Below are 24,562 nucleotides of genomic sequence, written 5' to 3'. Positions count from 1 at the left end.
ATTTAATTTCATATGGACTTTTTTACTCTGCACATCAATCATACGCCATCTATAAGAGCTTATGTTAGAGAGCACAAACTATGTACTAACACTCTATTTGAGAATGCCACTCATAGTGATATACCCAACACAATTTGGTACAGCATAAATATATGAAATTTTAGTAATAGATCATGTTGGGATCAAACTTGGACAAACATACGTACAATGGTTCTTTTTCCAGTGGCGGCTCTAGGAATTTTGTTTAGGGGGGTTATTAAAAAATTTTAATAAAAAAGAACTTGAATATATCGAGTTATTGACAAAAAAAATTAATACATGAAGTTTTACAATTTTCTTCTACAAATTTTCAAATTTTGAATTGTTATATAATAGTTCATTATGAGTATCTATTGCCAATGTGGGTAGGTATGAGCCTCTAACTATTTTATTTTGTTAAGTTTATCTAACATTTTTATTTTTATGTAGTTGTTATTATCTATTTGTTATTGTTTTTATAAAAATATTTTAAGCTAAATGACTAAATTAAACACCTTAGCTTTGTATTAATTATTGACGCACATAATCACACTCATTCATGCATAAAATTATACACTATGTGTTTACATAATCAATCAAATGCTTGGACAAGTACTAACTTTACAATTTTTTTTCTTAAGTTTTACTAACTTTATAACAAAAAGTTATTATAACATGATAACAATAAGTTATTATAACATGATAACAATACACACACATGTAACAAACTATCTTTATTTCCTAATTATTAAATTATATAAATTTATATTATATTTATATTTTACACAGAAGCATCCACACACATCATAATTCACCGGAATAGTATTATAACATAAAGTAATGCACACAATCAATATTAGACACATTCACACATAATATAAATTTATAAAAAAGAGTGACATTTACAATTCACAAACACTTTTACTTTTAGAGTTAGAAATACTTGTAATAAGAATATTCAAAATTTAGGTCAAGGTGTGCAAAAATATTTTTAAAAATAAATTAAAGTATTAAACTAATAAAAAAATATTTTATATATATAAATTTTTTTTTTGAAGTCTGGGGGTTCCTTTGAACCCCCTGAATATAGAGTAGCGCCCCCGTTTCCACACCTTATTGGATAATTAATTGACGTTTGTAATAAACCATGGTAATATAGATGGAAAAGAGAAAGAAATAGCCTAAGTCAACTCCATAGTTTGCGGCATTAAGTTTTAATTTACTTCCTATTATGAATAAGTGTGACTTCATCAATTGAACATAAGCAAAGTTTATACATATATATATATACACAGCTCTTTCTACCCCGTTTTCCTTGCAAGTTGAGGCTCTCCAAGTTCAACGAAAATGGCTCAGATGATTGGTACAGATGATATAGAGTCACTGAGAATTGAGTTGGCAGAGATAGGAAGAAGCATTAGATCATCTTTTCAGCGTCGTAGCTCAAGTTTCCGAAGCAGTGCTTCAGGATTGAGCTCTACAAAGGGTGGTGATGTTGATGCTGATGCTGTATATGCATTGCAGTGGGCTGCAATTGAGAGATTGCCAACATTTGAGCGGCTCAGATCGTCCTTATTTGATGAGGATGGTGATGATGTTGGTGCTACTGATACTAAAGAAAAAAGGGTTATTGATGTTACCAAGCTTGGAGCTCAAGAACGGCATGTCTTCATAGAGAAGCTCATCAAGCACATCGAGCATGACAACCTTCGCTTATTGAGAAAAATTAGAAACCGGATAGACAAGTAATTGAGCTTTCTACTTTCTTGTTTACTTTCTTCTAGTAAAAAATCATACATATGAATGTAGAATCGTTATGAATGGAATTGATGCCATAGTAAGTCATACAAATATAGAGAAACAAAAACTTGCATTGCAATATGAACATTCATACTATGCAGTATATCATGCTGCTATTTTTCCTAGTAAAAATCATGTGCAAGTATATACAAGAAACATGTATGTAGAATCAAATTTGAATGGAATTGATGCCATAGTAAGTTGTAAATAGAGATTAGAGAAACAAAAACTTGCACTCCAATATATGAACATTCATACTACTATTCATTATTGCTAATATTAATTGCTCTTAGGATTATTTTTCATTGCTCAACGAGCTAATTAATGTATATATTGCACTTCTTTTAAAGTCTTCATTTATACTTTTGTTCTTGTATATAAGAAGGATTCATTTTGTTGAAACTGAACTGTATTTGCAGAGTTGGTGTAGAATTGCCCACTGTGGAGTTGAGATACAAAAATCTGCGTGTGGAGGTAGAGTGTGAGGTGGTTCATGGCAAGCCGTTACCAACTCTATGGAATTCTTTTAAAAACATGCTTTCTGTAAGTACTTTCTTTTAAAGAGTATTTACTATTTAGAGCTTGATCATATACTATTTTGTCTATGGATTCTGGACTACCTGGAGTATGAATATGGCCAATTAGCAAAGAAAAATGGATTAGGAGTTAGGACCAATTAGCAAAAAAAAAAAAAAAAATAGTGCAGATGCAAGTGAAAATGCATACAATTATGCAAATTGTCTGTACTCTGATGTGGCTATCTGACATTTGACATTTTTTTTTTTTTTTTTTTTTTTTTTTGGGGTAAGACAGTTGACAATTAATCTAATGGAGAAACCTGGATTTTCAGAATCTTTTTGAATTGAATAAACTATAATTTATTAAAGATATAAAATGTTTATATTATCTACTATATATAAAAATAATTTTTTTTTTTTTAATTTTTAACTTTATTTTTTCCATGTTATAATATATTTTATAACAAGTATTTTTTCTTTCCTTCTTTCTTAACAGGTATTCACTAAGCTACCAGGTTCGAAGTCACGACTAGCTAAGATAAGCATAATTAACGAAGTTAGTGGTATCATAAAGCCTGGAAGGTAGCTATATGCCTTTTTCTTAGTCAATTTTATGATTTAGGTTTTATAGTCTTTTATTCAATATACTAGTAGTATATACATGCGATGTACGGATTAATTAAAAATTCTATGTAAAAGATAAATTTATTTTAAAATAGTTCCAAAATTTGAGTGAGTCACTTGACATTTTAAAATAGAGTTTCATCTAGATTAAATTAACGAAATACAAACATATATTAAGCTACTTGATATAAGGATGATATTTAATGTAAATTGTATTATATTAAAATAAAATATTATGATAAATTATCAAAATAATTGAAACAAATTTTAAATTTTATTTTAAAATTCTCAAAATTTTATTGAAATAAAATTTTAAATTTTTTGAAATTTAGCTAATAGAGTTTAGCTTAAATAAACTATAGTTGGATTAGAATTTTAACTTTCTTGAAACTTAACTAGTAAGGTTTTTTTTTTAATTTTTTTTTTTATCTTAAAAAAAAAAACAGACCTTATACCTAATAAATTAATAGCCATATTGAAAAAGGAATTTATAAAGCATATGATATGGCTATCTTCTGTTACCTTACATACATTTTTGTCTTCCTTGTAAGCTTTAAACTAGAAAGTAGGGCTATAAATGAGCAGAGCCCAAGCAAAAAGAAAAAAAAGAAAAAAGAAAAAAAAAGAGGTTAATGAATAGGCTCGTGACCAATAGGGCTTGATAAAAAACAAGTGCCTAGGCTCATTTATGGGCTTATTAATAAGTTTTATATGGACTTGAAAAATAGACTCATAGCATAGTAAGTTTTTGCATTCATTGGGAGTCGAGAGAACACTCTTGCAAATCAAATAGGCTGGAGAATATGCTTAAAATGGGTGTGATAATGTATTTGTGTAGGATCTTAAGCTCATGAGCTTTATATTGAGCTTGAGATTGGCTTGAATAATGAATTAAGTTGAACAAGCTGAGATTAAGCTTTTAGACATTTTGACAAGCTTGAGTTCAAACATTATTTGTAGGCTTGGTTTGAGCTTGAACCAAGTTTGAACATTTTACTTTTGTTAATGAGCTGAGTTTGAACACTTAATACTTGACAATGTTTGGTTTATTCAAGCTAAACCCTTTTTTAATTTGCTAAAATATATTTTCGGGGGACTTGCAAGTTGAAACTTTTTTGGGGAAAAAAATCAAAATTAAACCAAAATTTTTAGAACAAAATTATATTTCAGCCTCTTCAATTGTCATTGTAGTCCCTTGAACTTGGATATATCATTTCTCGTTAGTATTCATTCCCTTTTTTTCCCCTCTGAACCAATTGTCTTTGAGTTTTCATCTTGCTGCTAATTGCTATCTCAAACTTATCATGGATGCAGTCATGTTTTGTACTATCATTTCTTGTACATGTCACCCTGTTCATCTTAGCTGAACTTCAAGTTGATTTTTTCTTGAATGCTCTTTAACATACATAATAAACATAATCATCAATTGAAAAGGAAAAAATACCGAAAGATTTTTGGTAAAGGAAATTGCAATAGTTAAAGTTCAAAGGATCTCTTTTACTGGATAAAAGAAAGTTAAATATGTATTTACTGTTTCTGTGGTGCATGTCAGCTCATGGATGAATAGAATTATAGATATACTTAAATTTAGGTTCATCACTTTGTTGGCTTGTCCATACATCTTCGAAATGGTATTTATTTTAATGGTAAAATTGGATATTTTCATTGCAGAACTTTCACTTGGGAAGGTTATAATACTTTGATATTTGTAATCTACTTTGATATACTACCCTCATAATTTATGATGCTTTGCACTGGGAATATTATCCCTTCAATTTGCACTTTCTTGTATGAAACAACGAGAACAATAACAACTACATTAGAGTCCCAAAACTTTGTGGTCGGCTATGAATTTTCCAGACACTAATCTGGGCAGGAAATTTGTAATCTTTTCTGTCATTCTATCTTATCTAAAATCATACTCTATTGCCTCCTCAATTGACATGTTCTCGTTCATAAAAAGCCATATGGGATTTTTTTTATAGAAATAAAGAAGTTGAAAGAAGTGTATTTACATGGTTTTACCTTTCTTGCAGGATAACTCTACTGCTAGGTCCCCCGGGTGGTGGGAAGACCTCCCTTTTGAAGGCTCTTTCAGGAACTTTAAACCAATCTCTCAAGGTTTCACACTTTCACAATACTAAAAATAAACCATCAGAATGAAGATATAAAAATCAATAGAATCTCAAAGCTAAACCTATCTACCTCCTGGAAACTTAAATTTTTAAAATTGAAATATGCTTATCCCCTTGCCTTAAAATTAAATATGCGCATAAAAATGAATTGAGTTTTTGAGTTGTTAACTTTTTCGATGGGATGTACTTTAGTCTGTTCGCTAGTGCTGAATTATTTATCTATTTGCTTTTTTCCAATAGACTACTGGGGAGATTACTTATAATGGATACAAGCTAGAAGAGTTTGTCCCTCAAAAGACTTCAGCTTATATTAGTCAAAATGACAAGCACATTTCAGATATGACTGTGAGGGAAATACTGGATTTTTCAGCACGTTGTCAGGGTGTTGGAAGCCGAGCAGGTAAGCATTCCTTAGTGTTCACATTATAGATTATTTAGTTATGATGTCCCTTCACTGCACAACAGTGACAATAATAACAGCACCATTTGTTGTTCGCCTAATGAAGATATTATGGTGGAGGTCAGTAAAAGGGAGAAGGAAGCTGGAATTATTCCTGATCCAGACGTAGACACTTACATGAAGGTACCTGTTGCATCTCCAGTCTTCTTTTCCTTCATGTTTGTGTAGTCATATATACTTCTGTAGCATGGCTGAGTTTTTGTTCTCTATATGTATTATAAGGGGAAGCCAACTGATTTTGCTACATGAAAAATCAACATCAAAGGTTAACCTGCTTATCCTAGTTTTTAACAACAAACTTGGAAACAAATCCCATAAAACTACATGAGAAAACGTTTTTACTAAAATGATGTGAAAAATTATTGATCAAATCTTGAACGTTCTCTGCTAGACATGGAAACAATCATATTATTAGCAAAAGACATTGAAATGTGTAGGATTCTGATGGTGCTAATATTATATTGCTTGTGGAATGACAAAAATATGACGTCAATTTAGTTTCCTTTTTAAATTTAGATTCTTACTTCATAATGTTATGAGTATTTCACATCTGATCTATGTGATTCTATTATGATTTTCATTTTGGATTTTAAATCAAACTATAAATAAGAATCAACAGGCCTATTTTTTTGTTGTTGCTAATTTAAAATTTTCACTCAACGTATTTGAATGTTTTCATTAGAATATGTTCTATAGCAGCATGGGTTACATGTGTGCATTATCATGTAAGTTGATATAAATTAATGTACAGAAGAGTATATTTAGTATATTTATTGATTGATATCAAATGGAATACTTGAAATACTATAATTCTTATGCAAGTCTATTTAATACTTCACAACACAGTCATGTTGATATTATTTTGTTCCTACCTCTTAATGGTATTCAAGAGATTAGATGTTGTAATATTGATTATGCTACTTGTTCTGACAGGCAATTTCAGCCAAAGGACTAAAAGGAAACCTTCAAACAGATTATATACTAAAGGTCATTCTTTTTTAACAGAGCTGAAAGTAAACATGTACCCTGTAATTGATATTTGCCTTACCAGTTTATATATGTTGCTGCCGTGGCTTCTCAGATCCTTGGACTTGATATCTGTGCCGACACTCTTGTTGGAGATGCCATGAGAAGAGGTATCTCTGGTGGTCAGAAAAAGAGATTGACAACAGGTAATTTGAATAGAAGACTGATAGCTGTTCTGCTATCTAGTAGTTTTAGTTATAGAGAGAACTAAACCCAGTTTCCAATAAGAATTTTGACCACAGGAATCAAGTTAAATTTTGGCAGGGGAGATGATTGTAGGACCTACAAAAGCCTTGTTTATGGATGAAATAACAAATGGATTAGACAGTTCCACTGCATTTCAAGTTGTTACATGTCTTCAGCAGCTGGTGCATATCACAGATGCTACTGTACTAGTTTCACTTCTTCAGCCAGCACCAGAAACCTTTGACATTTTTGATGATCTTATTTTAATGTCAGAAGGGAAGATTGTGTATCATGGTCCACGTGATCATGTTCTAAATTTTTTTGAGGATTGTGGTTTTAGGTGTCCTGAGAGGAAAGGGGTTGCTGAGTTTGTCCAAGAGGCAAGTGAATAGAAGCCTATACTTGTCTTTTTTAAAAAAAATTGTTTGTTTGAAAGAACTACTTCATCCTATCTTTATGCAGGTTATCTCTAGGAAAGATCAAGCACAGTACTGGTATCAAATGGAAGTACCCTACAATTATGTTTCAGTTGATATGTTCTCCAGGAAATTCAAGGAATCTCCTTATGGAAAGAAGCTAGATGAAGAGCTTTCAGAGACATATGATAAATCCCAAAGCCATCAAGATGCTCTTTCCTTTAGTGTGTATTCTCTTTCTAAATGGGAACTTTTTAGAATATGTGCTTCAAGGGAGTATCTTCTCATGAAAAGGAATTCTTTCATCTATATATTCAAAACAACTCAGGTGAAGATTCATACTTTTGCGTTTGTTTCTCATTCTTTTTTTTTTCTTCTTTTGGACGGCCACCCGGGGTGGAGGAAAACCTATTAATCTGAAAATATGTTTTCCTTTTCTGTTCTATCTGCAGCTTGTCATCACTGCATGTATCACGATGACTGTATTTTTACGGACCCGGATGGATATTGATATTCTTCATGCAAATTACTATATGGGTTCCCTGTTTTATGCTCTTATCATCCTTCTTGTTGATGGAATTCCAGAGTTGTCCATGACTATTCAAAGGCTTGAAGTCTTCTACAAACAAAAAACATTTTGTTTTTACCCAGCTTGGGCATATGCAATTCCATCAAGTATTTTAAAGGTTCCTATTTCATTTGTGGAATCTCTAGTTTGGACATGTCTTACTTATTATGTTATTGGATATAGCCCTGAAGCCAAAAGGTGAGGTTGACATAAAAATATGTAGATTTATTATTGCATTTCCCCCTATTTTGGTTCATCAACTAGAAATTGCATATCCAAAGCTTCTCAAGTGCTATAACCTCAAAAAAGCATTTTATACTAGTACTTTCTTTTGCTCAAGAAGTCTCTTTTTTTTAGTTATGAATCTCTGATCGTTTTCTCTGTGCTCAGGTTCTTCCGTCAGTTCATTCTTCTTTTTGCAGTGCATTTATCTTCATTATCTATGTTCCGTTTCCTGGCATCAGTCTTCCAGACCAATAATGCTTCCATGACAGCTGGTAGTTTTGCAATATTAATATTGTTAGTATTCTCTGGCTTCATTATAACTCAATGTAAGGTTATCTTACCTCTTCTCCAATCTCATTCTAATATAATCAATTAAAAGGATGAGCTGAGCTGTGCATCTGGTTGCAGCTTCTATGCCTGTTTGGTTGAAGTGGGGTTTCTGGGTTTCTCCTATCACATATGGAGAAATGGGCCTTTCTTTAAATGAATTTCTTGCTCCACGATGGCAAAAGGTGAGTCTCTCATTACATAACAAATAATCCTTTGTCTATTTTTAGCTAATACCGCAACTTATGAGCAAGGGGCAGACCTACTGGTTGTATGGCTCCTCCAAAGAGATCGGCATTGAAAGACAGTCATCTCTGATCAACATGTTATTTCTTGAATACCAATATTCTTACTTAATAGTGAATCTTAGCTGATGTTCTAATGTCTTAGCCGGCTTCAAACACTAAGCACTAAGTAATGCACAATCTAATTACAATTAAACATTGTATGCAATAAATTGTCTGCTTATACATGCTGCTAAACAACTAATTTGGCTGTAGGACATGTGCATTAATACTCCTCATATAAACCTGTCAATAGCTTGCCATTTCTGTAATTAACTTTTTCATTAGCATCAAGAGTATATATATGGTCTTATTGGCTAAGTTTGTTTTCCTTTCTTGTCTGTAGATGTTATCCACAAACACCACCATAGGGCAAGAAATACTCGAAAGCCGTGGACTGAACTTTGATGGATATCTTTATTGGATATCACTCGGTGCCCTATTTGGATTTATAATTGTTTTTAACATTGGATATGTCCTGGCCTTAACTTTCTTGAAGTGTAAGTTTGTGTTCTTGATTGTTATTATATTTTAACTTAAACAGCAATGCAACAATAGCTAGATTTTGATTCATCATCGTTTAATAAACAGCTCCTGGATCGTCTCGTGCTGTTATCTCGCATGAAAAGCTCTCCCAAATACAGGGAAGTGAAGATTCACGTGATGGTTCCTGTCTAGAAAAAAAGTCTGGAAATTCTCCTGCGCAGAATAGTATAGAACCAAATAAAGGTTTTATCAATTTTATTGTTCTTCTGCTTATTCTTCAGATCATTACTGTAAACATATATTTCTCCAACATTTGAATGAGTGTCTTGTCTCAATTAACAGGTAGAATGGTATTACCATTTACACCCTTAACAGTAGTGTTTCAAGATGTGCAATACTATGTTGACATCCCCTTGGTAATTACATTTAATTCATATAAGGTTATGGTTGCTGCTGAATTGATGGCTGTTTACATTACAACATATTAATTCCTGTCATTGTTTTTCCTTTTTGGCTTCTAGGAAATGAGAGAAAAGGGATTCACCAATAAAAAACTCCAAATTCTTTCTGATATTACGGGTGCATTGAAGCCTGGTGTTCTTACAGCATTGATGGGTGTCAGTGGAGCCGGGAAAACAACTCTTCTGGATGTCTTAGCCGGAAGAAAGACCAGTGGCTATATTGAAGGGCACATAAAAATTGGAGGGTATCCCAAGGTTCAAGAGACGTTTGCTAGGGTGTCGGGTTATTGTGAACAAACAGACATACATTCTCCTCAAATCACAGTTGAAGAATCGGTGATATTTTCTGCTTGGCTACGACTGTCTCCTCAGATAGACTCAAAAACTAAAGCTGTAAGTTCTCTATGTGCTGACATGAATCAAAGGTTTGGTTTTATATTCATCATTGAGATAATATTTTGTGAAAGCTACTGTGTCATGTCATGCAGGAATTTGTGAATGAAGTCTTGGAGACCATTGAGCTTGATGGAATAAAGGATGCCCTGGTTGGCGTACCTGGCATTAATGGTCTATCAAATGAGCAGCGCAAGAGGCTTACAATAGCTGTGGAGCTTGTTTCTAACTCGTCTATTATCTTCATGGATGAACCAACAACGGGTTTGGATGCAAGAGCAGCGGCAATTGTTATGCGAGCTGTGAAGAATGTAGCTGATACAGGAAGAACAATTGTTTGTACCATCCACCAGCCAAGTATTGACATATTTGAAGCATTTGATGAGGTGATTTTTTTTATAAGAATTTAAAATTGTAAGGGTAAGTAAAATTGTAAAACCAAGAAGCTGTTACCTTGTCCTAGGAGTTTTATTAATCTCAGAAATACATGCATTTGTACTGAGGAAATAAATAAAGGCCCTGGAGTTTTTTAGATTTGACTGAAATGGAGAAAATATTGTACTCTGAGGAAAAAGCAACCAGATTATAAATTTGTGAGATGCATTCCAACCTACTACACAAAAAGAGTATATGAGACCCTAGTGTTGGATAATAAGCAACAATTTTCTTGTTATCGAATCTAGAATAGTTACTTATCTCATGCCTGTCTTGCTAATGCAGCTAATTCTTCTAAGAAGTGGTGGACATGTAATATACTCGGGATCATTAGGACAACATTCAGCTTGTGTTATAGAATACTTTGAGGTCAGTTTGATGTAGCAACGCATTTTATCTATTGCTTTTTTCCCCCTGCTTTCATTTTCCTTAAGTAATACTATTTACTTTGAGTAATTAATTTTATTGATCTTCTTGTTACTGAACTTTTACGTTGACAGAGTATCCCTGGAGTTCCGAAGATTAGAAATAATTACAATCCGGCAACATGGATGTTAGAGGTCACTTCTATATCCGCAGAAGCAGAACTTGGTGCAGATTTTGCCCAGAAGTACAGGGATTCTGCTTTATACGAGTGAGTTGCTGAGTTCAGCTACAATTGTCATTGGTTTTGTTGCTGTATAATGTGAAATAATGTCTCTATTAAATAACTTTGATACCGTGGAATTTCTGCCATAGCTTCTCCTGACGTAAAGATAATTAAATTAAAAACCATTTGCTTTTCATCCTTTTTGAAATGCATGGGGGAATGGCCTTGTGTTTTGTCTGTCCTTCCTTATGTGGCCTTTGTGTTATAAGGTATCAAGGTTGTGCTAATCTCTCTTAAGAACATCTATTTTGTGGAACAAAATATTTTCCTTAAGATATATATCTTCATATGACCTGCATTGGCATTTTAAAACTTGATGCGATTTCTAATATTATTCCATTTGCAGGAAAAACATGGAGCTTGTAAGGCAGTTGAGTAGTCCACCTCCTGGGTCAACAGACCTGTATTTTCCTACACGCTTTTCACAAAATGGTTGGGGACAATTAAAATCCTGCCTATGGAAACAACATTTGGCTTATTGGAGGAGTCCTGCATACAACCTTATGCGTATCATGCATACGCTTGTAACAGCTTTAATTTTTGGGGTGCTTTATTGGGATGAAGGAAAAAAATTGTAAGTTTTAATATGTCTAAAATTTCTACTACCTTTACAGAACGTTTATTACATTTTAAAAGTTTCTAGTCCTACCTACCGGATACCTTGGCAAAATTGAGCTTGCGCATTGCAAGTGACAGTAGAACTAGAATTTCTTTTATGAAGTGTTTGTCTAATAAGCGTGATTCTTATGGTTGTAGATTTTTCTTTGCTTAAGATTGTGCATCTGTAAGATATACAATTTCTGCATGATGTTGTAGTTATGCAAATATCTAATTTTGATTCTTATTTTATCCATTAGGAATAACCAGCAGAATTTGTTCAATATATTTGGTTCCATGTATGTTGCCGTGCTCTTCTTGGGCATAAATAACTGCTCAACAGTTCTACCATATGTTGCAACTGAGCGAACTATTATGTATCGGGAAATATTTGCAGGGATGTACTCTTCATGGGCTTATTCATTTGCACAGGTATAATTTTCTCTGGAACTAATTGAATTTATTGTTGGCTGCTTTCAGGGCATTATGAGTAATCTCAAATGTTGTAAATTTGATGTACTTTGGATTCTTGCTAGATCTTCGAGAGAGATAGCATGAGAAATTTATAACATCTTTTCCAACTACTTTTACATGTTTACATGTGCTAGCTTGATCCAAAAAGGGAAGAGTGAAAGAGAGGCAGAGTTAATATCTTGATATGAACCTCTTTCTTTCTTCTTCTTCTCTTATTTATTTTTATTTTAGTTATATTCAATGCTTAGTAGTTGTGGATGCTAATTTTGTAGGTAATAGTGGAGATTCCTTATCTCTTCATCGAAACTGCTATTTTTGTGACAATCAGCTATCCAATGATTGGATATTATGGGTCAGCTTATAAAGTTTTTTGGTACTTCTATACAATATTTTGTTCCTTGCTCTCCTTCAACTATTTGGGAATGCTACTTGTGTCATTGACGCCAAACTTCATGGTAGCTGCAATTTTGGCCTCAGCCTTCTACACAACATTCAACCTCTTTGCTGGTTTTTTGATTCCTAAACCGGTAAGTTAAGGCTACAAAACTACTCTCTCTTGTGGCCACAGAGTACGTGTGGGCACTTAAATTTAAAAAGCAGATATAGTAAAACTGATCATACTGTTCTACTCTTGCAGCAAATTCCAAAGTGGTGGATCTGGATGTATTATCTGACCCCTACATCTTGGTCACTTAATGGTATGCTTACATCACAATATGGAGATATAAATAAAAAGATTGTGGTATTTGGAGAAACCAAAACAGTTGTTGCATTCTTAGAAGATTACTTTGGGTATCACCATGACCAGTTAGCTATTGTGGCGGTTGTTCTCATTGCCTTCCCCTTTGTTTTTGCATCCTTGTTTTCATACTTTATTGGACAGTTAAAATTCCAACGTAGGTAGAGGATGGAGATGTTGTCCGTTGCTTGCAAGCCCTTTAGTTTGCAAGTAATTGTTGATTCAATGTAGTAAGAACTGTCGTATATTTATCAAGTAATGTATTGCTTCAGTGTAATAAGAACTACTATAAACTTATCAAGTTAAAAAATTATGTGTATAGTATTTACATTTTAGATAACAGGAATTGTTAACATTAGAAATTCAAATTACAACATGCATTGTCTATAAACTGCCTTCCTAAGATATTGTGTTGTATGTAACTCTATACATTCTAACTTTGAAAGGCATATTCACAAACACACTATATATTTGGGATTTGTTGCGTGACAGATCAAGTTTTATAATGGACATGTTGTAAATTGTAGGTGATAGTTGAAGTTCCCTATCTCTTCATCGAAATAGTCATAATTTGATATCATGGGTCAGCTTATTAGATTTGCTGATACTTCTATGCTACACTTTGTTCCTAGCTATACTACAATTATTTGGGAATGCTACTTGTTTCATTCACACCAAACTTTATGGTAGTTGCAATTTTGTCCTTAGTCTACTACACGATATTCAACTGTTTTGGTAGTTTTTAGTTTTTGATTCCAGAACTGATAAGCTAAGGTTGCAAAACTGTCTCTAGTGAGGCCATAGTGTATTTGTGAATGTGAAAACTTATGTATATATAGTTGAACTTGATTATATATTGTACCACTCCTGCAGCAAATTCCAAAATGGTGGATATAATCGTAGAGTTTGACCCTTACATATTGGATGTTGAATGGTTTGTTTACATTGCAATATGGAGTCATAAATAAGGACATTGTGGTATTGGAGTATTTTAAATAATAAACTAGTAAATTTAATGAAAAGACATGGAAGTTTTATGCAGTAAATGAGGAGTTAATGTTTTAGTCAAATTTTGAATCCCAAGTGTGGAGATTTATCAAGTTTAAGTGTAATTTTTCTTTTAATTGTATTCACTAACATTTGGCATCTGAAAAACCTAAAGCTGTTGTTGCAAGATCTGTTGCACTAATGTTCTGAGTTTTCAAGTCCATTTTATCTGCTTTGGGTTCTTCTTAGATCATTGAGAACTATAACATGAATATGCTGATTTTTTGTAGCTTATTGGAAATAAAGGGTTAGCTATAAGGTTTTCTAGTATTTCTATGCAACATTTTCTCTACTTCAATTATCTGGCAATGCTACTTGGTTCATTGATACCAAACTTATGGTAACCGCAATTTTGTGCATGACCTTTTGCAAGTAATTTGTTGATTGATGTACTAATCAATGATGATAGGAAAATTTGTTGTGTTTTGTAAGATTGGTAGTAATTGATCAAGTTATCATGCAAGCAATCAATCTCAAAATACACACCAAATTTTATAAGGAAAACTCTCTAATGTAGAGGAAAAAACCACGGGACAAACCCGATCAATCCACTATAAGGAAAATAGAGATTACAACACTTAATTTTATGCTTACAACTAACATATTGGGAAAATACAAGAATATTAATTCTCTAGGAAAAAAATATAATCTCACCTCAAAACCTGAGAACTTGGTTAAGTAACTACCTCATCTTTCATGTTTCAACATGTGATGTGATACACTATGAAATGGTGAAGGAGTTTCTTTCGTAGGTATTTCTCAAAAGTGCATCCATGAGTTGAAATTTGCTTAAATACAAAATATGCTTCACCACATACTAGAATTTGAATTCTAGTTTAAATTTGACCAAAAGAAAATTTTAACATGAGGGTTTGACATACACAAAAAAACAGTATGGAAAAGCATGCTATGATAGAAGGTTAATAAGAATATGATGGTTTAGCTTACATTAAAAGAGCACAAAAAAATACAAATAAATTGGCCAATGATCTTGTCAGATAGCATCACTTGATAATGATTTTTTAAGAAATTTATAACTAAATTTCTATTCACTAGGCATGAGATTTATCATAACATGTATAAAATGTGCAAGATTGACCAAAGCGATAAGGGGAGATAGTTAAGTTGAACTGGAAGAAAGAATATGTATTCTGAAGGGTTGAATATGCAGCATCAGATGCATGTTGACATCTGTCTTAAGAGTTGACCATGATAGTTTCAAGTTATTTTGTTGCTCAAGGTCCCACGAGAGTACCTTGAAGCCAATGTTGACAAGAAGGCTATTAATCCCCGGAAGAGATTATACAGACCAAGATCTGAGGGAATAGGCATTTGCTTATTCTTCAGTCGTAAAGGATTTTGGAGATAGATGATATTTATGAAAGTTTGTGTAGAAAGAATTTGTGAGAAAGGTTGTAATTGATCAAGTTAAGAACAAATGTTTTCTCTGTTCAATATTTATATATTAGAAGTTAAATTGTTAAAACAAGAAATTACATGTACGGTATATGAACCACCATGCTAAGATGAGACCTTTTGAAGTTGAACAAATGTTGTGTTTGTATAAACCATTTAAGAATTAAATTCTTCCTTCAAAAACCATTATATAATTTTTTTTTTTTTTTTTTGTTAAGTAAAGGAAAACCCTTAAATCAACTTTCTTGAGTAGCAGGATTGTTTGAATCAAGTCTATTAGGACAAATGTGATTCAATGTTAAGAACATATGTCAACATTTTATGTAATTGGCTAATCCTTTGATAAAACGCACTTTACTTGTAATTGGATAGATTTAGGATATGTTTAATGCTTCAAGAAACAAGGTTTCAAGTTCAAGTGTTAAAACTATGCAAGTCTGTCCAAGAATCAAGTCAGAAAGTGCAGGATTTTAAAACTAAACAGCTAGCATCTATTGATATTTAAAAGCTGTTTCAGCCCATGGATCAAAAGCTAGCTCGATAGATGTCTATCATTGAGGTTTATGAAGTTCAATTTTTCAAGCTGATTTTCATCCAATCCGTGAATGTATGCTTGGGCTTTCTTTTATCACAACCCTAAACATATATAAGGATACTTTTAAGGGCCGTAAAAGGTTACAGAAGTTGCACAAGAGTACAATTCCACAGTGTGAAGAAAGGTGTGACTAGAAACCTAGTTTTGCCCTAGTTCTTCCTTCTCTTGAAGAAGCTGTTGTGTTTTTGTATACCATAGGGTTTTGTGACCAAGCAACTTTATGATCTTCATCATGTGACGAATAAAAGAACTTTGCAACCAACATCCTTCTTAAGTTGGTGATTAAGTTGTGTACTGGATCCGCACAAATGGTTAGTCATGTACTGGAGCCGTGCATTGAAAATGAGAGATTGTCACTACAGAACAAGTCCAATTGGGTATTGGGGTAAGGGTTTAATTGTAGGTTGGTATAAGGTACTGGAATTCCTTTACTTGTAAACGCTTGTTTTGATAATAGTAGATTCTCGGGAGTAATGACCTTAAAATCACCTGGTGGGGTTTTTGTCGTGTAGGTTTTCCCCATTAGTAAACAAATCACCGTGTCAATTTATTTTTCGTTGCGTACTTTATTTAATTGATGATTTGTTTGTGCTACCATGCATCTTGTATGTTAATTTGATTAATTAATAAATTTGGCTAATTAATCAATTTATTCATCACAAGGGGTCAATACATTCTTGGCCTATCAAGTGGTATCAGAGTAGGCACACTCTAATTAGGGTTAATCTTTTTTGTGTGATTCATTGACTCCTGTTTGTCATGGATAGATGACAATCTCTTATTATACCTCCTTTATTTGATGGCATTAGCTATGCATACTAAAAAGTACGCATGAGAGCTTTTTTGCAGTCATTAGATGAAAATGTGTGGCAAGCTGTGGAGATAGGCTGGACTAAGCCTACGGAAGCGCCGACCAATTGGGATGATGCTAAGATCAAGGTGGAAAACTTTAATAGCAGGGCATTGAATGCTCTATTTAGTGTAGTCACAAATGAGGAATTCAAGAAAATATCCTCCACTGAAACTGCTAAGGAAGTATGGACCATTCTCCAAACAACTTATGAAGGAACTAAGGCTATTAAGGATTCAAAACTTCAGAAGTTCACTACAAGCTTTGAAGAGATCAAGATGGAGAAGGATGAGTCATTTGACGAGTTCTATGCCAAGCTCAAGGACCTAGTAAACTTAGCATTTAATCTTGGGGAAACCATTCCTGAACCCAAGATTGTGAGAAAGGTGCTCAAATCTCTACCCGAGAGATTCCATGTCAAGATCACTACTATTGAGGAATTAAAGGACATTGACAAAGTTTCTTTGACTGAGCTTGTTGGAAATCTACAAACCTATGAGTTAGGTTTGACGAGGATTGGGAAATCGAACAACAGCATGGCATTGAAGGCCCAGAATAGTGATATTGATGAGTCTTCTGATGATGAAGATTCTAAGATGAAGTCCTACATCACTAGGCAATTCAAGAAGTTTATGAAGAATGTCAATGCAAAGGGCTTTGACAAGGACCGTAGACAGTCAAGTTCTTCTCAGTCTAAGTGCCAAGACAAAGGAAAGAAGGATGCTAGGGATGGTGGTTAATACACTGTTCTCTCAAGACCAAAGTACTTTAGGTGTCAAGGTTTCGATCATATGAAACAAGAGTGCACTACGTATCTCAAGACCATTGGGAAGAGCAAGGCACTTGCTACTACGTTGAGTGACACTGAGCCTGAGGATGATGGAATTCTAAATGCCTTCACTGCCATAGTAAATCCTACTGAAGGAATTGTTGAAGATGTGGATGAAGAAGAGGAATTGGTAGAGTCTAAGTTTGAAAAGATAGATGAACAATATGACATCCACACAACCTATGCAAAGTTATACTAGGTCTTAGAAAAGCATGAGAAGTTGTATAGGTTGGCCACCAAGAAGCTTAGTGATGTGGAGCTTGAGCGAGAAGAAATTTCTACAAAGTTTGATGAAGCCAATCAGACTATTGCAGCACTGAGGTTTAAGAATAATTTCTTGACTGAGAAGACCAAGAAGCTTGAGGCAGAACTGTTCCAAGTCAGAGCTTAGCTGAAAAGGACTTCAAGCACTACTTGATGAAATGCTCAGTCTTTAGAAACCGGCTTTTGACCGAACCAGTTTAGGGTATGATTTCTCTTCTCCTAGTATTGCTTCTGCCAGTACTACTGTTTTTGTTTCTCCTGTTAATAATATTGAAACTAAGAATAATAATGTTAAAAATGAATTAGCTAGTGAGAACATAGACAATGATAAATCTATCTTAAAAGCACCCCTTAAACTTGATAAGAAAGAGATTAAAAACCCTAGGGCTAAGAAGGGAAACTCTCAAAAGCCTAAGCAGAAAAAGCAACATTTTTGTCATCATTATGACGCAGTTGGACATACTCGACCTAATTGCTACAAGTAGATAGCCACTCAAAAGAGTAACAGTATGATCGTGTCGGGAGACCAGAATCAGTTTCCATCCTCTTTTACTCCTCTTAGAGATCTTCTCAAAGCCCTCATGTTCTTTTCGAACTTGATCAGTTTTAACTCTTCCTCCTTACCATCAAATTAAGGGTTTGCTAAACGAAAAGGTTTTTCCAAGGTGTGGAAGGAAAATGGCTCCAATTGATTCTATCACTTTTTCTCTCTCTCCCCTTTGTGTTTTGTTTTGCATTACTTATGTGTTTTGCTTTCTAGTTTTGAGTTAGTCTAATTTTATGCATTGCTTTGTTTTGTTTAACATGTTTTGTTTGTTTATTTTTCAGTTTTACTTTATTTTGTTTTTCATATAAAAAAATTGAAAAATTAGAAAAATATAAAAACAGTGTGTGTTTGTGTACGTTGGTACTTGTGTATATTGGATGGCCATTGAAACAAAATTTTCTAAACTTTGTATCTTTTGTAGCTTAGATGAGTATCTCTATGCATAACTAAGCAAATGAGCTTTGTGACTCATGTTTGTGATGAGTAAGATTAAGTAGTCTCTTGTACTTAAAACTCGTATCATTCTTTTTGATGGGAAGGACTAGAAAATCCTCAGAGAAAGACATAAATAACCATCTCACCACTATTGTCCGCCAATCATGAAATGACATTTGTATGCTTTAGCATAGCAAAAGTGGAATGTTAAATGCTTAACATAATTGGATATTTCTTTTCTCTCTCTTATATGCCCATGCATGATTTGCTTAAAAAGAAAAATATGCAAAGAAAAATAAAAACAAAAAGATCAAAATGCTTTATATATGATTGCAAGCGTGTATTCTAGGAGATATAGGAGTTATAGGATGTATCTCGAAGGTGATAATCCACAATAAATAGTTATGATTGTGTGTGAGTTAAAGTGATTTTCTTGTATCTCAAATCGTCATAACATGTAGACATTTATGCAATCTTGCGATATTTTTCACACATAATACGCAATATTCTTTGCTACTCTTGATACATGTGCAGGTACAATGTGATTTGGCCATCACAAGAAATACTTGTGTTAATGTATGCTTACTAAACTGTCTTAACTTGTTTTTTACATATAAAATTGGTTAGACTTGTTTAGTGTGTGTGTGTGTTTTGGATTTAAAATGCCCATCGTTTTTATTGTTGAGAGATGATTTTGAGAGCTTAAAATATTGTTTAGATCTTTGTTTGAGTAGCATGCTTGATTGCATTCATATCTGTGTTTTTCTCTTCTTTGAAAAACTGTTTTTAAGCAATCTTGATAGCTCTCGATAGATAAGCTATCTATCGAGACCCTTCAGCTTCTTTTTATCGCATTCTCGATAGTTCTCGTAGCTAGTTCGATCAATCGAGAAACTTTCTGTCTCCTCGATAGCTGCTCAATAGCTACCTCAATCCATCGAGTTTCTTTGTGTTGAAAACCTCCTTTTTGATCATTGATAGATCCTCGATAGTAGGTTCGACAGCTGGAAGACGCGTTTTTAACTTCGATAGCTTCTCGACAGCTCTCTATCGATCGAGATTTATGAGATTTCTATATAAGGAGGAATTGCGATTTCAAATCTTACACCCTCGATCTCTTTCAACAGATTTCAAGGTTTTCACCTTCCAAACTCACTTTTCTCTCTCTAAACCTTCACTTCACGTGATTTTTGGCATGTTCTTGCCTTTAATCACTTGGTATGTTCTCTCTATCCCTCATTCTTCATGCATTTCATGCATTTAGATCTAAGTTCTAGGTTGTTTGAAAAATTTTGGGGTTTTTCAAAATTGATGAAGGTTTTGCGAAATTTTTGGATGGGTGTTACTTAAATGTGTTTAAAACCTCATGCATTGCATCACACTTGCATTATAACAATGTTTCATGTATTTCGATGCATGTTTACTTTGTTGTAATGCTGTGTGTTGGTAGGTTTGGATTGGGTTGAGCCCATGATGCATTTAAATTTGCATGTCACATGTTCATTCATTTTCATGCATACGTACCTTCTTGTTTTTATCATTTGATATAAAAACTGCTTGGTACTTTTCTGATTGTCTCCCTCTCTTTCTTTCTTTCTCTCCCTCTTATCTTAGTTTCGTCATGGCACCTAAGCGTAAGTCTATTTCGTCTCGAAACCCTCTTCATTCTGAGGCATCTTTTTCTTCTTCTCCTTCTGACCCTACTTCCTCTCACGTCCAATTCTGTGATGAGAAGGCCAAATCAGACTTCTTTGAGAACTTTTCATAACATGGCATTCATTCGAAACACCAAGTCGTTTTGTTAGATTTCTTTGACACTGACCTGCCCACTGTTATCTACAGTAGAGGTTGAGAGTAACTATGTGGCACTCCAGTCACGTGCTCTTCTATGATCATATAGGAGTTCTACTCCAATATGCACGGATTTAATTACTCTATACCCCTGTTTTCTACTCGCATTCGAGGTATACGCATGGTAATTACTCTGAATATTGTTTCCGAGATACTACACGTGCCTAAGGTAGCGCATCCTGACTATCTTGGCTATACGCGTCTGAGGATAGTGTCCAAAGACGAACTCGCATCTCTGTTTTGTGAGACACCATCATCTTGGGGTAGCCATCAAAACACCCCTTGCTCATATCCTCTTTTTGTGAGTGTCCCTCTAATTGGGGTGATTGTCAGTTCACCTCTTGTACGGCCTTTGCTTTCCTTCCATTTCATTCTTTCCATCATAGATGTATATAGGGATACAGCGACCTGTGATAAACTCATCTTCCCTTTAGCTATCACGAGAATTTTTCGCCATTTTTCTGTTCCCTTTCTTGTTTCCAACCACTTCCATGTTATGTGTGCCATTGACGCCACTACCGTTAAACGAAGCGAGGCGCAGCTTCGTTCGAGGAGGTCCAGGATTGTAGCTCCTCCCACTTCTTTAGCTCCATCCACCTCCGTTCCCTCTTCTTTTGCGGGTGGTGTGACTCTTAATGCAATCATAGTGTAACTTCAGCGCATGGATGCTTGCCTTGATACACTCACTACTGTGTTGTATCAGGTGAACACTCGTGTTGGCTGTATTGCTAGAAGGCAAGTTCACCTTGGTGGCTTTGTGGAGTCTCCCTCTCCTCCTCCCGAGGACGGCGAGGCATCCGAGGATGATGATGACTCCAATGACGATGATGATGATGATGATGATGAGGATGGAGATGCTAACTCCTCCAGTGCTGGTGAAAGTAGTTTTAGATATGAGAGTAGTCATACTTATAGGGGGAGGGTTAATATAGGAGATTTTTTGTTAGGGAAAGTGTGTATATTGAGGGATGTAGTGAGGACTTTATATATCTTTTTCTTTTCTCTATATTTTAGATACATTGTTCTTGTACCTTAGATCTTGTGATCATATTGTGATAGCAAACCTTGTACTTGTTGATATATATACATTTGAGGTTGTTATTACAGTTTTTTCACCTATCTCTCTATGTGTTGGTTCTTTTCTATCTCTATACACATGTTTCTTATATAATGTATGCAATCTATTATTTCTGTTTCACACTAAGATGCCTTGATGAGTTTTGTTTAAAGTGTTTCAGAAATATAGGTTGTCAAAGCCTACTTGCCATAAACTCTCTTTTTGCAAAATTTTTCAAGAGTTTGTATTATGATAGATTTTATTGTATTCGACAAGTGAATATAAGTAGAGTGATTTATGACTTCTCTCACATCTCATTTGTTTGTTATGGTTTTGTCACGGATTGCCAAAAGAGGAGATTGTTAGGACATATGTGATTTAATGTTAGGAATATATGTCAACATTTTATGTAATTGGCTAATCCTTTGACAAAACACACTTTACTTGTAATTGGGTAGATCTAGGATGTGTTTAATGCTTCAAGAAATAATGTTTCAAGTTCAAGTGTTAAAGCCATGCAAGTCTATCCAAGAATCAAGTCAGAAAGTACAGGATTTTAAAACTTGATAACTAGCATCTATCGAGATTTAAAAGTTGTTTCAGCCCGTGGCTCAACAGCTAGCTCGATAGATGGCTATCTATCAAGGTTTATGAAGTTCAGTTTTTCAAGTTGATTTTCATCTAATCCATGAATGTATGTTTGAGCTTTTTTTTTCTCACAATTCTAAACATATATAAGGATTATTTTAAAGGCCGTAAAATGTTACGGAAGTTGCATAAGAGCATAATTCCGTAATGTGAAGAAAGGTGTGAACAAAAACCTAGTTTTACCCTAGTTCTTCTTTCTCTTGAAGAAGCTGCTGTGTTTGTACACCGTAGGATTTTGTGACCAAGCAACTTCATGATCTTCATCGTGTGATGAATAGAAGAATTTTGTAGTCAACATCCTTCTCAAGTTAGTGATTAAGTCGCGTATTGGGATCCGTATAATTGGTTAGTCACGTACTAGGAGCCGTGCATTGAAAAGGAGAGATTGTCACTACTAAACAATTCCAATTGGGTATTGGGGTAAGGGTTCAACTGTAGGTTGGTATAAGATACTGGGATTCCTTTACTTGTTACCGTTTGTTTTGATAATAGTGGATTCTCGGGAGTAGTGACCTTAAAATCACCCGGTGGGGGTTTTGCCGTGTAGGTTTTCCCCATTCATAAACAAATCACCGTGTTAATTTATTTTCCACTCTATACTTTAGTTAATTGGTGATTTGTTTGTGCTGCCACGCATATTGCATGTTAATTTGATTAATTAATAAACTTGGCTAATTAATCAATTAATTCATTACAAGGGGTCAATACATTATTGGCCTATCAAAGTCCATTGATATGCATACTTGTATAGTCTATAATTTTAATATATTGTGTTAGGGGCAAAACTTACGTACAGTATTTAGGTGCTGTTCCTTAGATTCCGTTCTTAAAATTCAGTCACATGACAGTACTTAACTAAAATATACTTCCATCCCATGAAAAAAAAAAAAAAACCTGCATAATTGAATTTTAAGAGAAGAACCTATAAAACAATACCTAAGTACTGTATGTAAGTTTTGTCTTATATTAATAGTCTAAATAAAATTAGTTTTTAGGCGTACTTGGATTGTGTAAATTGGATTTTAAGACTATATAATTTGTGAGCATAAGCCGAATACTACGTCTAGCATACAAAAGGTCTAAGGTCTGTATAGGGAGATGTCATTTTTTTTAAAACATTTATGGAGATAACAATTTTCTCTTTTTAATAGATACAATCTAATTATCTTTTTTTAATGTCAAATATAAGGAAAAAAGCAAATGCGGCATCATAATATGGTCCTGTAGAAAAAAGTAAAACCTTCTCTCTTTTTTCTTAATAACTTGATAGTTTGGGTGGGGGTTTTAAATCCTCGACTTCTTCATTGAAAATACCAAAAATGTGTTAGTTGAGTTATAAAACTTTTGGGGAGAACAATGTCAAACTTATAAGAAAGTTGAATTTTCTTGGCAAAATGAGTAAATACCCTTAATTTTAACGTAGCAAAATCCAAAGTATTTAGCAAAATACCCCTGTTTTGGAACTCAATTTTAACAAAATTGAGTTCTATGTAAACTCAATATCCTCAAAATTAAGTTTTGTGTATTTTTAAGTAGAACTCAACATTAGTAATTTTGAGTTCCACTTAAATTTTCAAAAAATTTTAAGTAGCAAAATATGTGTAAAAGTTGACATTGTTAATGTCAAGTTCTACCTACAACTTGATTTGTTAAAATCCAATTTTAAAAATAGGGTCATTTTATTAAATATTTTGGAAAGAGGGGTATTTTGTTATATAGTTTTAAAATTAAGGGTATTTACCCATTTTGCTCGAATTTTCTTATAACCCTTATACCAATTGAAAATTATTAGAAATTCTCATAGCATAATGGGATGGTATTTCCTCCTCTAATATGAATAATAAATCCCACCCTAAATTTAATTAGTAGAACTTACCATTATGTAAGAAAAAGATATATCACATTGCTATAGTAATATATCACATCATTTTACTCTTGAAGTACTAATTATTAATTACTCCATACCATTATTGAAAGGTAGCTCTATGAGAGAATACTTGGGGTACACGTAATTAGATTCTCATAGTGTTGGAACATTTTAATATTAAATAATTAAAATGAGTAAATGTTATAACATAAATGTAAAGATGTGGGAGTGAATATGGAAGATGAAGAGTTGTGAAAAATGTTTAATCCCACATTGAAAAGGAGAGAGACTATTTTATTCTTTTTAATTGTGATGATTAATGGGCTAACATGAAT

The 24,562-nt window shown here is 33.6% G+C and overlaps 1 protein-coding gene across 1 annotated transcript; it reads left to right on the top strand.

Annotated features, from left to right (window-relative positions):
- The first annotated feature begins 1,365 nt into the window (after positions 1-1,365).
- Positions 1,366-13,085, top strand: LOC115979486 (pleiotropic drug resistance protein 3-like). Its single transcript, XM_031101537.1, has 24 exons — positions 1,366-1,763; positions 2,238-2,361; positions 2,833-2,918; positions 4,997-5,081; positions 5,336-5,495; positions 5,602-5,678; positions 6,489-6,542; positions 6,637-6,727; positions 6,846-7,147; positions 7,230-7,511; positions 7,636-7,949; positions 8,142-8,302; positions 8,385-8,488; positions 8,934-9,087; positions 9,179-9,316; positions 9,416-9,489; positions 9,595-9,927; positions 10,023-10,313; positions 10,648-10,731; positions 10,863-10,996; positions 11,358-11,585; positions 11,869-12,040; positions 12,355-12,609; positions 12,720-13,085. The coding sequence occupies exons 1-24, from the start codon at positions 1,366-1,368 to the stop codon at positions 12,984-12,986; spliced, it is 4,368 nt and encodes a 1,455-aa protein (XP_030957397.1). The 3' UTR covers positions 12,987-13,085.
- The last annotated feature ends 11,477 nt before the right edge of the window (positions 13,086-24,562 follow it).

The sequence above is a fragment of the Quercus lobata genome, chromosome 3 (genome assembly GCF_001633185.2).
Source record: "Quercus lobata isolate SW786 chromosome 3, ValleyOak3.0 Primary Assembly, whole genome shotgun sequence".
Taxonomy (NCBI): Eukaryota; Viridiplantae; Streptophyta; class Magnoliopsida; order Fagales; family Fagaceae; genus Quercus; species Quercus lobata.
Note: the sequence above shows the minus strand (reverse complement) of the source record. Positions and strands in the feature narration are given on the sequence as shown.